This window comes from Colobus angolensis, unplaced genomic scaffold (assembly GCF_000951035.1).
Source record: "Colobus angolensis palliatus isolate OR3802 unplaced genomic scaffold, Cang.pa_1.0 Scaffold41, whole genome shotgun sequence".
In the NCBI taxonomy this organism is placed as follows: domain Eukaryota; kingdom Metazoa; phylum Chordata; class Mammalia; order Primates; family Cercopithecidae; genus Colobus; species Colobus angolensis.
In genome coordinates, this window is record NW_012117488.1 from 4,481,534 (window position 1) to 4,499,663 (window position 18,130).

The 18,130-nt window shown below is 46.8% G+C and overlaps 1 protein-coding gene across 1 annotated transcript; it reads right to left on the reverse strand.

Annotated features, from left to right (window-relative positions):
- Positions 1–875: 875 nt before the first annotated feature.
- Positions 876–8,211, reverse strand: LOC105521855. Its single transcript, XM_011956194.1, is given in 8 exon segments — positions 876–3,591; positions 3,836–3,936; positions 4,636–4,709; positions 4,712–4,947; positions 5,274–5,323; positions 5,326–5,533; positions 5,620–5,808; positions 8,058–8,211. Coding segments are annotated over 8 exon segments (1,110 nt in total). The 3' UTR covers positions 876–3,493.
- Positions 8,212–18,130: the final 9,919 nt, after the last annotated feature.

Here is an 18,130-nt window from a genome sequence, read left to right on the forward strand (position 1 = left end):
ATTGACACAGTAGCCACACAAACCACATTCAATATCTCTGTAAGCCAGCTGCTGGCTTGTTTTGGGGGCAGTGTAATTGCTGCTGCCATCATTTCGTGAATAGTCCCCTCTTCATCCCACCACCATTCATGGATTAGTTACTAAACTAGCAGGACTGTTTCAGACAGAGAGCAATCAGCAAATCAGAAGCTTTCCAACTAGACTGGAATGGGTGGCTCTATTAGACACATTCCCAGTCACCTTGCTAACAGCCCTCAGGTTTCAGAAACGTCATTAAATATTCCATTCAAGAAACACAGGAAACCCTAAATGTGATCTACCTCATCCCCGTCTCCACCGCCTTCGCCACACCATCTCCACCCTTCAGGCGCATTCTAAACGTACAGAAATGTGGCCAGGATTTTGCGTGATGCAATACAGCCTGTTCAACTTTTGCATAGCAATTCAGCAAACACAGTTTTAAGCATTCAATTCTACTTCTACAGCTTCTTAAAATTCCCTGCAATATAATTATACTGATGGGAATGCAGAAAGATAATTGCTTTTAGAGGAAAGTTTCTCCTTTGTTCCATGTTCATCTGGCTTCCAGAAATGGAACAGGAGCCCTTGAACAGCAGAAATACGCATCCATGTGTCTCTAGTTATCATTTATTTACAAAGATAGACCTTGACAAATGTAATTTGTTCAATAAAATTAAAAGGATGCACGATAATTCACTTAGACAAAGAGACTTGAAAGGGGACGTCATCGGCAGCAGCGCCGTCCATCATTCCAAATGATCAGCTGACTTTGAAGAAGTGGCAGGTGTTCCCCTTTTGGAATGCAGCATTGAAATAGTACTTAGAAGGGGGAAAGAAAGAAAGAGAGCTAGGAATTGGAGCAATTTTTTATTCAGGCAATAATTATACAAATTAGATCTATGAAAGCCAGAGAATGACTGTGCCTTGAACCCTGTCTGTGTGCATAGAACAATGGGGAAATTAATAATTAAATCTATTACATATGCTCATAATTCAATACAAAAGATACCTCAGTAGTTCAAACACTCCTGTATTTTCATTTGAATAAGGCTTTCACACATTCTCATTATATATGTATTATATTTTAAATTTAACAGCTTATTTTGTTGCCTTTATGTTTGAATTAATAAGGGCACACTTTAATGCACTAATGGGGAATTGCATTAGCTGGCTTTGCAGACATAACTTTGAAGATCTCCCTGGTTTCCCAAGGGTGAAATCAATTTGCCCCATAATGTACTGTCTCACAGACACATCTGGAATCTTGGAAGAATAGCTCCCCTCTACAAGCTTCTGATTTGGGCCTCCGTATTCAAAAGAGGATCCCCTAGTAGATACCCTTGCTAAACTGAACAGAACCATCAGGATCATCTTCCGGATTTTGCAATCTTTTAGCCAGCTGACATGCTTCTCATGCCTAGCCCATGTTATTTTTCCAGAGAACAAAAATAATTTTTCTGCGAAAAAGTAAAGGTTTATTTTTAAACCAATAATTCATTTCCTCTCTTTTTAAAATGTTTCTTTCTCACTCCCTCTCTCCCTCTGGCTTTCTTTATATTCCTATTTTTAACTCTTCATACTACCTCTGGCTCCAGGGAGAGTGAAGAAGACAAGGAAATTAGAAAAAAGAGAGAGAGAAAAAGAAAAGTATATCCTATGGTGGGCAATGATGGAAAGGCCCCCACAACTGTTGAGGTACCAATTAATAGCATCAGAAGTACTGGAGTTCAGGACGGGGGATCGGTAGTTGAACTACAGCAATGAAATCACAGAGAGCACAGTGAGTTCACAAAGTGAGAGTCTCAGTTTTCTAAAAAACAGAGTGACTGCACTGGAGGGTCAAATGCTAAAGTTATAATCAATGGAAAACACCCATCCCTCTGCAACCCAGAGAAGAGACAAAGAAGTCAGTATCTGTGACAAAGAAAGAGAGGAAGCCTAACCAACTGCTCACATCTCAGTGCAAAGCGGCTGCCAGCATACCCGGACAGCCCGGCACATGCGGAGGCACTTGCCGCTGCTGCCACTGCGCTATGACAAGGAGTTTTGTGCCTTCGGAGGAGCGCCAAATCCAATGATGCTAATTGCATTGCAGATTTCTAGCATCATTAGCAATTCTTAAAATTACATTTGCCCTGCTTAAGTTCCCTATTTCCAGCCTGGTATACGAAGGGGGTAAGTCTCTAAAGGGGATATGGGTTACAGAGAAATTCGATTGGACATGCTGGCTTCAGGTGTGCAGGTGGAGGCTGGCTGGGGGGAATCACAGCCCAGGAAAAATGCTTGTTTGTCTTATTTTAAATGCTGATTGCCGGGAGAATAAACAAAACCCGCAGCTAAATGGGCCTTAAAGGAACACTGGGAATTTTGGAAAGAAGAAAAGCCTTACCAAATAACAGTTGGAACTAGCCCTGTGGGTCCTGTGGTGACAAGCACCATCCAACCACCCCGAGCAATGGAGTAACTTGCATTTGAAACAGTTGGTGCAGAAATAACCACTCTCCTTTTGTTTGTTTGTATTTAAAACAAATGAATAAAATCCAGATGAATGGGTGTTTTTGCTTTGTTTGTTTGTTTCCTTAAAGAGAACATATTTGCTCATTAGGAAAGCTAGGCAGCCAGTTCCAGAAACAAAAGCCCCAAGTCTGTGTCTCTCCCCAGCTTTGGCAAACACTTTGCCACAACATTTCCCAGCCCAAGTATCTCAACCCTGCTGGGAAGGGAAAGGCCATCCCAAGAGCAGAGCAGAGGTCAGGATCCGCCTCTCCCGAGGCTGCTGGCTCCTGAAATTGGGGCAGGGCTCTGTGCAGCTGGGACTTCCACGGCAGAGTCATTGAGAGACCACCAACACCAGCCTCTCCCAGCGTGGAGGGGTGGCCTCTACTCGGAATCCGGCAACAGAAAGGGCACCAGCTCCTGGGTATTTTTTCCAACAATTTATCCCATGTAATTAAATTGCTAAGACTATATATTTATAGACACATACATACACATATACATACACACACTTACAAATATGTATTATATATACAGCTCTATGTATAAACACTTACATAGAGGGAGTATATAGCTTTTAATTGGGCCGTCTTCTCAAAATAATTAAGCCAGTTTTAATGAAATACTGTTTAAGGCTGCTGGCAAGCAAAGAAGCCATCTTTAGCAGAGCATTAATAAACTGAGTCATTCACACGAGGGAATGGCTAGCTGTATCAGTCACATTCACCGTGCTAATAAAAGAGCTCAGTTCTCTGTGGCAGGCCAAGGATTGTGGGGCCAGGAGGGAGCACAGGGCCCAGTCATCTCGGGCTCACTGTCACAGACAGTCCTTACGGCTGCAGCGGAGTTCACAGCACAAGCTGGAAGAAGGGTATGCTTGCCCTCAAAGGATCCCAGCAGGAATCTAAGTTCATTGCTCTGTCCATGGAAGAGTAAGGTGACCAATCACAGGGGCTGGTAAGGTCTCCAGAGCTCCTTAGCATCTGTGGGTGATGCCGGACCAGCACTGGAAACAGGGTGCAAGGGTGGCCAGAGTTTCTCCTTTTGGTGTCCCAGTTCCTCGTCTACAGTGACCTCCAACCCCATGATGTCAATGAGATAAACGTGTTGGGAGGGTTTTTCAGAGGTGTTAATGGGGTTAATGTTTAACTCTTAAAATGAGGATAGTCATTCTCTAAACCAGGAAATTAGATAGGACATCCCTTATCAATACCTCCTGCTGCTTTTTAGCTGCTGCTTTTTAGCAGCAGGAGGTACTGATAGGTAAAGGAATCTCTGGTTTGATTTTTAATAAAAGGGATGGTTTACCCATTCTCACAATGAGAATCTTTATAAACTGTGCTTTCACCAAAAGCGATGAGATGGACTTGCTGCCACATATAGGTCCATGCCAATGAGATGGTGTAGCAGTATCTGGTGCTGGAAAGAAAGGGGCCTGTATAAGAGTCCCACTGTACCAATGAGGAAGCTGACCCGCCCCAGTGTTACACCGTTTATCCCCAGTGGCACAGCCACATCCTGAATCCTTCTTCAAGAGTCCTGGGAGAAAAAAATAAGCCCCGTTACCCTCTCTTCCTTTCTGTCTTGGAGAGAAGAGGCCTATAAAACATTAACGGTGCAGGGAAAGTTTTTCCTAATTCCAAACAAGGTGGGAAAAACAGGAACCTTTTGATTTCTGTAACATCAATTTGGTGAAAGGCAAGCACGGAAGTTTAGATTGAACCATGATAACAGTTACCATTTACTGAGCCTTTTCACTTGCGGGGAGGGCACTGTAGATGCATAACAGTTCATAATCCTCACCACAACTCTGTAAGCTAGGGAGTTGTATTCCCACTTGACAGAACAGGAAACTGAGGCTCAAAAAGTTAACCAACTTACCCATAGTCCTAGAGCTCACCAACAGCAAAGGCAGGATTCAGACACCCCAAGGCAGTGAACGGGGGGCCGTGTTCTGGTCCTCCCTCTCCCGTTCTCCTCTACCCAGGCTTGACGCTGGGTCCATTCTCCCTTTGGCCTCACCATTAAAGCTAATGTTGACATTTCCATCAACTTCCCAGTCTCATACTCCCAGGAGTAGCAACATGTATCAAGCCCTGGTGCGGACATAGTCCTTACAAAAGGCAACTTCTGGGGAAGAAAAAGAAACTCCTTGTTCTCAGCTCACTGTCAGAACTGATGCCTGGGCGGACAGGAAGCGTGCCTGAAGTGTGCTTTCAGCACGAAGGAGGAAGGAGAGGCAAGCGCAGGGCTTGATTCCCGATTCTCCAGAATCCGGAAGTGGAAGAAGCCTGGGAGTGACGAGGGACCCCAGATCCGGCCTAAACCAGCGTCCTCGGGTCAAGCCCCTGCGGAGTCCTGGACAAAGAAGCCGCGACCTGGCGGGGGGACCGGGAGAAGGGAACGGAGACCCCAGCGGAGCCAAGGAGCCTGGATGGGCAGAGGAAATGGGCGACGGGTAAATGGAGATGCAGCCGGGAATGGGAGAGGACGACCATCGACTAGGAAGCGGAAACCCCCTTGCGGTTTGAGGGCCCTAAGAAGGGGAAGCGCCCCGCGCCCGCCCCCACGCCCGCCTCCAGGGGTGAAGGACTGCAGGGCCTCCCGAGGCCGCTGCGCCGGGACCGCCTGGCTGAGCAGACCCTGCCCGGCCCCTGCTCGGTCCTCGGGCTAGCACGAGGCCCCACCGTTCGAGCGCACTGTGCATCGCGCCTGCAGCCTTTCGAAAATAGAAAAATACGGAGTATATGTAGTACCCCACACCCTTGTAATGATGCCGCTCCAAGCAAATGAGTCCTTAATAACCCGGGGTGCTGGGGGCAGCGACCGATGGGGAGCAAACAGCCTGGCCCTGTGGTATTGAACGCACGGCACTGGAGACTCCCGACACTCCATGCGGCGCAAGTCCCAGCTCCTGGCAGACCAGCACCCGGCCTTCCCCGGCTAGGAGCCGGGCTTCTGACGGGAGGGCACGGTGGCGAGAGGGCGCCAGCAGGACGCCTGACGTTGCGTGAAAAAAACCAGAAAATTCCACAGCACCGCGGCGACTACTCCCCGGCTGCGACCGCGCCTCGGGCCGCGAGGATGTTCCTGTGGCGCCACCTAGTGTCCGAGGTGCAGACAACGCTCGGGCGAGGGCTGCAAGGTCGGCCTGCGACCAGCCCTGGGACTTCAGACTCAGGCCGGGACCTTGGGATGGGTCATCCAGGGGTCCCCGGCTGTGGACCAGTGATGCCTTTCCACCAGACAAAAAGCCCCCCAGACGTTTCTCTCTTCCTGCTGCAACCAAAGCTAAAAAGAAAATTTGCCAGAATGAATGGAATAACTGATGGTCCCTTTCAATTAGACGTCCATGAGGTGATGTCTGGTTTTTCCTAAATACAATGGCAAGTCGATTATTAGTTCATCCAGAAAAAATACAGATGCTATCATCGTATAAACATGAGTCCCCACATAGAACTGAGCCTCAGACCTGCTGGAGGTGCTTTGTCTGGGAAACACTGAACTAGAATTTTGGGTGGGACAAAGTAGAAGCTTTACTTTTCATTTAACAGTAGCCTGAAGACCTCCTGCAGAATAATGGAAAGGATAAAGACCTGGAAGCCCGGATACTAAGGTTCTGTAATTAGCTCTGCCTCCCAGCTGTCTGTGTGACCTTGACCAGAGGGAAAGAGTTTTACTACCTCTCACAATACTGTGGAGTCTGGATTGGTATCTCCATGTAATCAGTGAGGAAACGGGCTCCAGAAGTTTACCCAAGGCTGGGCAGCAGATCAGTGGCCAGACCAAGCTTCAGCTGCACGTCTGCCCAATTCTGAAGAGCACGCTCCCTTCACAAGCCATCAAATCCCTTCCTGCTTCACCCTCTTCATCTACCGCTTGAAGGGGCTGTACCGAGTGGTCACAGTTCCTTCCAGATACCGCAAACCGTGATTCTAAGGTTTCACTGATCCCTTAAAACCCAGTTTTAGTGCTCACAAACCCCGTGGTGATAACAAAAGAGCCTTTAAAAAGGATTTATCCACCTATAAAAACCATTAGATTTTATTTGGGGCTATGGGCAAAGAACACCAAAACAAATGTGTTGGAACATCAAACCTCCTTTAAAATTTAGAGCAGCAGGGACAGAGGAGAAAATCTGCACAGGGCAAGGAGGGACAACTTACAGATTCCATAGTTGGAATCAGACTGCAGGGCACTGCTTATCTGCCATTGGCTTCCTGGGGGATAATTGCCTCCTGACAATTGTTTAGACTTGATAAATACATGAAATGGGGCTGCAAACAGTTTATCTGGCTACCAGTTCAGATCCGGACAGAACCAGATGAAGAAGTCAGGCACATTTGCAATAACCTCAAAGATAAAACCTTCCTATCAGAGGCAGCTTATCTTCTCCTCAGGGTCATGCTGCCCAGTAACTGCCACCTCCAAAAGAAGGAAGGGGAGAGCACTTCTAGCAGGGGGCCCCCAGTGGGCCTTGCTTGCCTTGAACTCCCCTTCCTGCTCCCAGGACAGGCCACCTGTCTGGCAGCAAGGGGGTGGCACTGCACCCCGGTCTGGCAGACTTAAGAAAGATGTTGGCAAGGAAAGTGGAAGAAATGGGCAACTAGACCGCAAAGCCAAGGTCACCTAACTCTGAGATGAATGCTTTCCTCATGGGCTCTTCCTTTACTTCATCAGGGATAAGCTAAAGGAACTTCAGGCCTCCTCAGCAAAGATAACAGCATGAATCGCAGCTCACAGGAGCTGGGACCCTGCTGGGCTACATACTCACCCCATGACCAAAGGCAAGTGGGACCTCTGGGCCTCAGTTTCCTCACCTCTCAGGGGTTTGACCTAAGTAATCCCTAAGATCCTACTGAGCTGTTTTAAGGACTGGAATCGAACCAGCCAGACCTCTTTATGGTTTAAAAGAGGTCAGAGGTTTCATTGAAGAACCATCTCCCTCCCTTATATTTTTCCTCTTCCCCCTCCCCCACACCTCTCATTTGCTGGCCACAAACCACCATCCTCCAACTCCTTTCCAACGTCAGTAGCTGGCTCCACCAGCCTGGCTAAGGAGCAAGGAGACCATCACCTCAGAAAGCAGCCCCACAGGGAGGTCCACGGCAGTTCGCCGAGCTGTGGACAGGCCCTTTATTTTCCATCTGTCGAGAAAGGAAGCTGCCTGTTGCTTATTTCCTCCTCCCACTCTTCTCCCTTCCCACCAGAAGACTCTTCCACCTTCAAAATATTCTGATGGGGGATCACAGGAGTTTTCCTCAGACACAATCACTGGGGGTCAACTACTCACCAACCCCCAGCCTCAGCCCCACCCATTCCCTCACCCTCCAGCTTGAGCGAGTTTACTAACTCCAGTTAGTAAAGCAGTTGGCTCAACAGGACAACAACCAAAAGTGACCTTCTATGTCCTAAAGCCCTCGCCTGACACCACCCCCCCTTTTTTTTTTTAAATTCTTCGGGGGCCTTTTGGGGACCCACAATTGAGCTGTATTCTGCAGAAGGAACTTCCAAAGGAAAGGAATAAGGCATTGTTTTACCAAGAGCCTTTTTCCCCTCAAGAAACTCAATGTAAACCAGGAACCTTGCACTTTCTTTTCCCTTTGGGTAGGTGAGCAGAAGGGAAGAGTTAGCACCCAGGGTGTGGTCATTCCTCCGTGGTGTTCGAATGTCTGGTTCTCTCAGTTTCCCCATGGTGCTGGCCTCACAATAGGTGTTCATGAGGTGCAGGCTAATTGGGTGAGTGGATGCAGTGCTCTGATGGATTTATTCAGTGTATGAGATTGCAAAGCCATATGCCAGCAAAGGCTTAATCACCCCACCATAACCTTCAGACCAGCTCCATAGCTTTCCATGTTCCTGTCTGCCCAGCCTCAGGCCAAAGCAAAGGCAGGGATCTGAGCTGTGCCCCCTGTGAACGCCCACCTCCTGACCCCTGTGCTAGTGCCTGGTCCCTGCGTGCCTTGGCTTTCTGTCTTCTCTCCGGACTATGATTCATGGCAGATATTAAAAAGGAAACAGCATCCCTCAATTCTTTCTACCATTTCTCTTATCTTTAAAGGGTTCTTATTAAGCAATATCTTCAAACTTATTTATGTGATGTCATGCTAGGAAGCAGTGTTGTCAATGTGCCACTGTCCTTGAGCACTGAATTCAGTAAAAATAAAAGCCAAATAAATGTTATATTGTCTCCATGCAGAATCTTCTCTAGTCATGACTAGCTATCCAGAGAGTAGGGAATCCCTAACGATAATCAGATAATGGTGACTTTGGCTTACTGAGGCAAGCTCCCCTTTCCTGACCGCTTCTGCAGCGATTGATCCAGAGGCCAGCTTCTTGCTGGGGCACAATCACAATCCGCTCTAAGAAGCCAGCTCAGAAGCAGGGACACAAAATCATGGGGAGCCGACCACGGCCAAAGCATCATGTTATTACCCTTCACTTCACATTTTTTTAGCTCTTTTTTGAATGTTATGAAAGATACACAGATATTTTATGTTTTCATATTCAAGTGTTTTCATATTAAAAATGAAAGGGCAGGAGGAAATGAGGAAGAGGAAGAAAGTAGCACTCAAATGCCAAGTATCATGCTGGGAACTTGGAGTTCTCAAGCCCTCCAGTCTTGGTCACTGGGGAGGGGAATGGGCATCGCCCACTTAGTTCATATTTGAATAACTGCTCATACTTGAAAATGTCTTCAACTGCAACCACATGAACTGGGGAGCCCCCCTCAGAATCCCCACGTCTTCCCTGAGAGCTCTTGGACCATGCTGCTTCATCCTCTATGACTTTGATCTTGTAGTTCTGTTTACCTTCAGTGCCTTCTCACTCTTTAGACCCTCATCCCAACCCCTTCCAACTTCCAACTTTTCAAGACTCATTTAGACATCATCCCCAAGAAAGCTTCTGATTCCCCACTGTCCAGTCCCATCTGGGTGGGCACCCATAGAGATGTCCTGTACAGCACTTGTCCCCACATGTTAGAATACTCTGCATATCTGTCTGCTTCATCAAGGTACTCTGAGCTCTTTGAATGAGAGCCTTGTTCAGCTTTGCATCTCCAGTATCTACTGGTTCAGTTCCAGGCTACCACTTGCCCAGAAAACACCTCTGTGTTCTAAGAGAAAGAAGAATCCATCCCTCCCACTCACCCCATACACACGCTGTCAGCCTCCAAGCAAGGCCATGTGACTCCCTTGTTCGAGTCAGAAAAAGGTATTCCCTCCTCATAGTGGGCGCAGCTCTACAGCAAGGAGCAAGGCTTGGTGGGTAGGACATAAGCTGGATGTCAGCACCCACTGGGCCCAGCCTCCAGGTAACCTGCACAACTGTATTGGTTGGCTCTGGTTGGATCAATCACTCCATCCAGAGAGCAGTGACCCACTTCTCCTGACCTCTGGCTCAGCTTCCAAGACACCAGGCTGCTTTTCTGAACTACTACCAGCTACTCCCTCTAACCACAGCTGCTCATGAGGTAGATAAGCCCCTGTGTCTCTAACGGCACAGTGCCCCAAACACAGACCCCAGGAGAGAGAAGCTGAGGAGGTCCTGTTTCTTCCAGGCCCATTGCCAGTCTCTGCCTGGGTGTGGGCACATGGGCTCATTTACATGGCTGGTTTGGAGCCTTTGGCAGATGGAAGTATGCGGATAGTTTTATATGTGCTGCTCATCATTAAACCTCCCCTTCAGGGTTTCTTGCCGCCTTTGGTTTGTGTCTCAATCTGGAGCAAATTTAAGCAATGGTTTAGGCCTCTGCATTTCCTTGGTTTAATTAATAATTCATAATAAAAATTTAATCAAGGCATAAGCTTTTGTGGAAGGTTATAAAACACTTTTATTTGCCCTGGAGATCAGAATGACCACTTTCTAAATCTGTGAAATGATGGGTTTTTTCCCAAATGAGGAAATTTTACTCTCAACTGTAAATTTCAGCTGTTTGCCATATGTAACCGCAGTGAATCTGTTTATTGACTTAGTATATTAGGAGTAGTTAGGCAGGAAGAAAAATAAACCCAAACTCCAGACAGGAGAAAGTGTGGGGAAGGAATGAAGAGTTGAAGTTAGAGTCTAGCAAACCTCTAGCCTCAGAGAATAACGAGAAGAGACAAATGGTAGAACCCATCTCCCAAAGGAGACGATCATGATAGTAACCAGATTGGGAGACAAAGAAACTGGCTGGACAGTCATCACAAGCCATTCAAGATCTTTGGAGACATAAGCAGAGAATGCAAAAGGAAGAGTGGAGCCCTGAGAGGATATCAGACACTATGCGAACTCTGCAGCAGGGTGTGGAGTCCTGCTTGGTGAAAACTGTAAACACGGGATGGGTTTTCACCTGCCTGAAATAGCAGAAAAAAGTTGTTGACAAATAGCAGAGAGAGGGTCTAGAGCAGGGGTAGCTCAAACGTCCATCAGTAGACAAAGCCAAACCACCAGGAAAGCCACCTAAAAATACAGGGTCCTCGGCCTCCACTTTAAATGCCTTTTAAAGCTCTGCAGGTGACATTGATGTCAGTCAGCTTTGGGAACCGTGGTCCAGACGACCTTTTAAAGTCCTTCAGCATTAATTCTCTGAGATTTGTAAAAATTAACTCAAGAGAGGAAATACAAAGTTGCTGCAAAGAGCTGGATTCAGGGGATAATGTCTAAGAATCAGTTTTCTCCATAATAATTATTGTAAAAACAACATGTTATTAACTTTGTGGTTACTCCCTTACTCTGACAACAACTCTGAAAGAAGGGTATTATTATCCCTCTTTTACAGCAGGAAATGGAGTTTCGGATAGGTGAATCAGTTAGCCCAAAGCCACGCTGCTAGTGAATGGCAGGGATAGGTTTTGAGGTCTCCTGACTGCAAACACCGTACTCAACCTTCATGGCCTGCATGGACCAGTCCTCTTTAAAGTTAGCTAAGTGGGCTGGGCGGGATGGCTCACACCTGTAATCCCAGCACTTTGGGAGACCAAGGTGGGTGGATCACGAGGTCAAGAGTTCGAGACCAGCCTGGCCAACATGGTGAAACCTCGTCTTTACTAAAAATACAAAAATTATCCAGGCATGGTGGCGGGCGCCTGTAGTCCCGGCTACTTGGGAGGCTGAGGCAGGAGAATCGCTTGAACCTGGGAGGCGGAGGTTGCAGTGAGCCGAGATTGTGCCACTGCACTCTAGCTTGGGCAACAAGAGCGAAACACCATCTCAAAAAATAAAATAATAATAATAAAATAAAGTTAGCTAAGTGTAACAACGGGGTTTGCCAGGTGGTAAAAGTTATGAAGGAGAAGCCCCTGGAAGGCCCAGTGGCGGACCCCACCCAGCACTAGTTCAGGCTTAAGTGGTCACTCAAGGATGAGCAAAAAGAAACCGACTTCTCAGGGCCTAACAGTCACAAACAATTCTCCAGTGTGGAAGAATAACTCCAAGGAAAATCACTCAGATCCTGGCTTGGTAGTATTGGCTTTAAATAAGAAGTCCTCATCTTTCAAGCAAGACCCCTCACCTCCAAGCCCAGCCTCAGCCCCAATCTCACCTGTGAAAGCCCACTGGTTGGGGTGGCTAGCCCATTGCTGGATGCCAGGAACTTCCAAGAGAAAGTGTTTAGCAGGATCCCTAAAAGACCAAGGTGTTGGCAGCAAGACACAGAACACTTTTAGAAACCCACTGACTTAGACCAGTACATTTAGTTATAAGAAAAGTTCCTGGGCTTCTAATCCATAGTCTGAATGCATTGACTTTGGAGCAGAGCGGGGCAGCATGGAAGAAGAGATTAGTGAGAGCAGCCCCACTGCCTGCACCTGCAACAGGAGGTGCCGTCCAGGGTCAAGGATGGGTGCAGTTGGATGGATGAGCCTCACGCTGGCTGTGAGAACCCACTTCACTACGTGCTTGACTCAATCCCCTAAATCCCTCCATCAACTACTTGTTAATACAGACTGAGTACCCCAAATTCAAGTATCCCAAATCCAAACTGCTCCAAAGCCTGAAACTTTTTGAGTGCCATCAAAATGCTCAAAAGAAATGCTCATTGGAGCATTTCAGAGTCAGATTTTATAATGCAAACATTCCAGAATCACCAATCATTTTCTAAATCTGAAATATTCCTGGTCCCAAGCATTTTGGATAAGGGCTACTCAACCTGTATTTTTAAATGTATATTCTCCCTTGTTATAAAGAGGATTAAAGATGCCTTCTATAAAGAACTATTTAATAAATCACAGGTGGGTCAGCAATTTTTTTAAAAAACACAAGACTATAAATAAAAAATGGAATAAAGGATGAGGCTACATCAAAAATTTCTAGCCCATATGCTTATTTTGGATCAGGCAGAGACTTGGCTGTGTTTTCTAGCTGCCATGGCAAAGCAAAAAGATGGGGGGAGGAGAGACATCTGATTTGTTAGACAATTCAGTGATCATAACAAACCAGAACCATGAAATAAGCCAGTCATAAAAAGACAAATACTGTCTGATTCCTCTTAGAGGAGGTAACCAGAGGAGTCAAATTCACAGAGAGAGAAAGTAGAATGCTGGCTGCCAGGAAGTGTAGACAAGGGGAATGGGGAGTTATTGTATAACGGGTACAAGGTTTCCATTTGGGAAGACGAAAAGGGTTCAGGAGATAGATGGTGGTGAGGGTGGCACAGCAGTAGAGGCACTGACTGCCACAGAACTCGCACATAAAAACAGTTAAGATGGCAAATTTTCCGTCGTGTGCATTTTACCACAATTCTAAAAAGTTATGACTTAAAAACGAAAAGAAAAAAAAAGCCAGCCCCCAAGGAGCTGAACTACTCCTTGTGATATGAAGATGAGGAAGAAGTGTCTCCTTAGAGTTCCACCAAAAGGAGACTTTTAAGGTTGCAAATGACAGCTTTAACAACATGCTTACAGAAGACACATTTCTCAGCCTTCAGTGGAGGTTGATGGCTTCACTCTAAAATGCAGTTCAGAGAAAGCACTACAGTGGAGCAGAGGGATATCATGGCATCCAGGTAACCACACGGGATGGTTCATGGAGGCAGGAGAGGACATCTGCTCACGTGACTGTGGGAGAGCAGCCTGCCTGGTCTTCTGCAGAGGCTCCAGCAGGAGGGAACTTGTGCTAGCACCACTGCTGCCCAGTTTGAAAGTGAGACATGCAAATATGGCCACTTGGCCACCCACCAGAGTTAACACTGATGTGATACTCATGTCCCCAAGTTCTCCAGCCTTCAAGGCTCGACTCTTCCCTTAACATGCAAATAGCTACAACCTTAGCTCCTATCCCAGGAGGCTGCAGGAAAGCCAGTCTTTAGTGAGCTTCTCCTACTCCAGGTGTTTCTAAGAATCACCCAGGAATGCATCCACATTCCAAAGATCAGGCCTGTTTGCCACATCAGGTTGCCCTGGATGGACAAGTTTTCTACTGTCTCTAAGTCACCTCTGGCTTCTCCAGTAGCTGGCTCCCCCACTGCATAGACCCAGACCCCTCCTTTAGTCTCCCAGAACATAAGACCAGACTGTAATATTGATCGAAATTTTCTGAAAGCTCAAAGATAGCAAAAGGGAATTACAAAATAGAAACAGAAAACTTAAACCTTAGAGCTAGGAAGTCCTAGCCATCTTTGTCCTTAACTCCTAATTTGTCCCACATTTCAGGGACCAGTCTGCTTTTCCCCAAATGCTTTGACCATGTTCCTTCTACCTAGAATCTGGCTTCCCTGATACATTTTGGGGTCCAAAAAAGAGAGAAATCCCTCAGTGGTTCCTCCAAGTCCAATGAAATAATTATCTCTGAGATGCAACTCTGTGTATAGACAAGACAACCCGTCATATTATTTTATAGAGTTACTTGGCTCCTCTTTGTCTCAAATACCTCCATTCCAAATAGAGTTTGCTTGAACACAACCAAATACACATTAAAGTGCTGCTTTTTTTTTTTTTTTTTTTTTTTTTGAGATGGAGTCTGGCTCTGTCGCCAGGCTGGAGTGCAATGGAATGATCTCGGCTCACCGCAACCTCTGACTCCCTGGTTCAAGCAACTCTCCTGCCTCAGCCCCTCGAGTAGCTGGGATTACAGGCACATGCCACCACGCCCAGCTAATTTTTGTATTTTTAGTAGAGACAGGGTTTCACCATGTTGGCCAGGATGGTCTCGATCTCCTGACCTCATGATCTGCCCTCCTCGGCCTCCCAAAGTGCTGGGATTACAGGCGTGAGCCACCGTGCTTCTTTCAAAACAAAACGCCATTTCCCTCAACGTTGAATCATAAAGTTGCAGTGAGTTTGTCCCCATCCCTAGTCATCATGTTTCCAAAATTGTGGAATGCCATCTCAGTTCAAGCATCACTCCTATAACTCACTTCTACGGCGGTGGAGCAGTAGGGGCCAGCCTCATCGGTTCTGCCAGGCATACTCCTTCTGGCAGTGGGCAGGATGGTTTTAAATGCTTGTGGCTTGGTAATTTGTGGACCCATTTGCAAGGCAAATGCAAGCTATCTAAAATTAAGGTTCAGTGAAATGGGGCACTAGCTAAGGATTTCTTTTGTTTCATTTTAAAACCACACTCTTGCTCTATGAGATTGTTATCACAGATCTAGCAAGAGGCCTGATCAGTTTCATTCACTGTATAAAATCTATTCCACCCTTCCCACTGAAGCTTGGATGAAAGAGTCATAAGGGAAGGGCCTTTTGAGGTCGGTGGTGGCTAGTTGCAGCTGAATATCAGTGCCATAAGGAAAAGGGCCAGGCTAGGAAGTTGGCCTGGCCTAGGAGCTGTTCTCTGTATTCGTGTTGTTGGTCACAGTCCCCAAGCAGGAGGCTTTGCGCTCTGATTCCTCTTGGTGAGGTGTAGGGTAGAGTGGTCAACTTCAAAGCCCAGTGCAACTTCCTCAGCTCTTTGTCAGATTCAACCCAAGTCTGATCCAGTCCTGGGGGGTGGAGGTGGGGAGGGGCGGTGTAGTATTTGACTTAGTTTACTCTTGGCAAAATAGATCTTCCTGAGTCTCAGGGAGGAAAATGAGCAGCTTAGACAGATGTAAACAGGCTCTGAGGCCCTTTGGACATCAAATAACACTAACAAAACAACGTTTAGATGAGTTAAGTGTAAATCAATCAGAAACATATGGACTACATTTCCCTGAAAATACACAGGGGTTTACAAATTACAGGCACTGGGGCTTGGCAAAATGCAATTCAGGTTTTGCCAAACCTAAAATGTTTGGAGAAGATTAAAAGAAAGTAGTCTGACCCCAAATGCCTTCAACCCTGCCCATCTCTGACACTGATAATGTCCCACATGACCATAAACATTTAAGGGCATGGATTTTAAGAGATTTATGTGCTAAATAAACTTAACTACACAACGAGCTGAGATTCTTTTCCAGAAGAATGTTCATAGAAAGCTGAAACTGCCAAGTGACTGTATTAACAAAAGGGAGAAAACATCTACCTCCTGAGTTGGGCCAAAGAGATATACCTACGTGTTTTCACTTGCAACAGAGTGGGATATTCTAAGCTTAGATGCCCATGATTGCAGATTCATGGAGCACAGGCTCTGCTTTTCCCTGGTGTGGGTAGTCTTTGCACAGCGAGTGGCAGGCGGCACCCTGCACCCATTTGCCGCGTATGGGGACAACACGGGGACATATTCACTAGTGTCGCTGTTGTGTAGTGACCCTCCCACATGTGGCATTTCTATGTAAAAGAAAAGTTGTCCCAGTGGAACTAAAGCACCCAACATCCAACTGTTTGGGTTTTGAGATTCAAAAGTGAAGTCTGTCAAAGATACAAAAGATTTGGTGTATCCACCCCACTCACCACCCAAGATGAGATGGAGTCTCCAAAGGAGAGCAGAAGGAGAGAGAGGACTCCTCAGTGGGGTCCCTGAGAAAGAGCTGCATTACTGCTGCCCCCTGGAGGATGGAGGGGAATAAGAGAACAACAACAAAAGAGGTTCTGAGATGGAAGAGCAAAGACACCACTGTGTTTCCTGGGTGCCCAGCATGGACAGGAGCAGTAGAGTAGAAAATGATTCCTGGTGTGCCCAGATCAAGAGGCCTGTGACAGCCCCATAGAATTCCCACAGCCCAGGAGTAGTTGTGTAGGGTATGGGATGAAGGCGTAGCAGAATTCCCTACAGGCCCTCAAAAGGGGACACAGAAATAGTTAAGAAAGAGTCAAATCTGTACAGACCTTGCAGTGGGGGGTGAGAGAGGGCAGCCACAAACCTGTGGGTATCAGTGACCAAGAGTGGGATGGGGTGATACAGACCTGGGAGTCTGGTGTGGACGGACAACCTGGGTCAGAGGGCCCCTGTGTGTGTGTGTGTGTGCGCGCACGCACACACACACACACGCACGCACGCTGCTGTGATAGTAATAAGCCACCCACAATGGAGACACAACCCCAGCGAGGGAAAGACTATCCAGCAGTAACTGACATTGTCAATCAGCAAGCCAAATGGGGACTTGAAATGGAAATTACACTGATTCACTAAAACAAAACATAATGTTTCTGGCACACTTCAGCTGTTGAGATTCTTGCCTTCTCCTCATGTGGATGAGGTCACAAAGTTGGTCAGGGTGGTGTGACTGTTAGATCGTTTTGGATATTCCCTGAACTCTAAGAAGCAGACAAAGCTTCACCCCACTTCATTTCATCCTAAGAAAACTTGATCTGAGTCATCAGGGATGAGCTGAGGCTGTGAGAGGAGGTGGGAGCGGGTGCAGACTTCAGTTGAAGGAGCAAAGGGGTCATCAATGGAAGTGGCAAGAGGGCAACCCACCAGCGGCAGGTGAGGGAGACAAGCGTGTTGAACCTTCAGGGGTCAGGCGGCTGTCAAAGGCAGAGCAGTGTTCCATTGCTCCTCCAACAGAAACCGTTTTCTAGGATATGCTCATGCAGGCCAGCCAGCTCACCACATCCTCTTGCTCTGGAGGAACTAAGGGAAGGGCTGGGAGGCATAGAGGAGCTCCAAGATGGTTGGTCGGCTAGAACCAGGGCTCTGCATGGAGAGGGAGCTGCTGAAGCCAGAGGAGGGGCCTAGAGACAGTAATTTTGAGGAAGGGAGGAAACTGGAATTGTTTATACTTGTGCCATTGGCTTTGTGGGGTAACCTACAAGTGGGAAGTTAACCAGAAGAAAGGAGTCATTGTCATTAGAGGAAATTCTAGGTCTTCTCCTGTGTGGCACACAGGATGGTTCAAGGGTCAGCCCACAATATTTGTTTTCCCCTGCATCTCACCTCCTGGTTAGAATGTGGTTCTAGACAAATGGGGCCTGTAGCAACTGAATATGAATTTGCATCCATGTTTACAAAAACAATCAGAGATTTTACACGGGCCTCTTCAGCATGAAACATGCAGTGAAGCTGCAATAACCACTGCTACCACCCACCTCCCTACTACCAGATTTGTTTTCTATGGCTGCTATAACAAATTACCAGAAATGTAGTGCCTCACAGCAAAATGAATGTAAAACCTTACAGTTCTTGAGATCAGAAGTCCAAATGGGTCTCACTAGGCTGGTCTCACTTCCATCTTTAAAGCCAGCCCTGAAGAGGCCAGTGTTTTTCACACGGCATTACTTGACACTGATTTATCTTCCTCTTCCATCTTTTTTTTTTTTTTTTTTTTTTG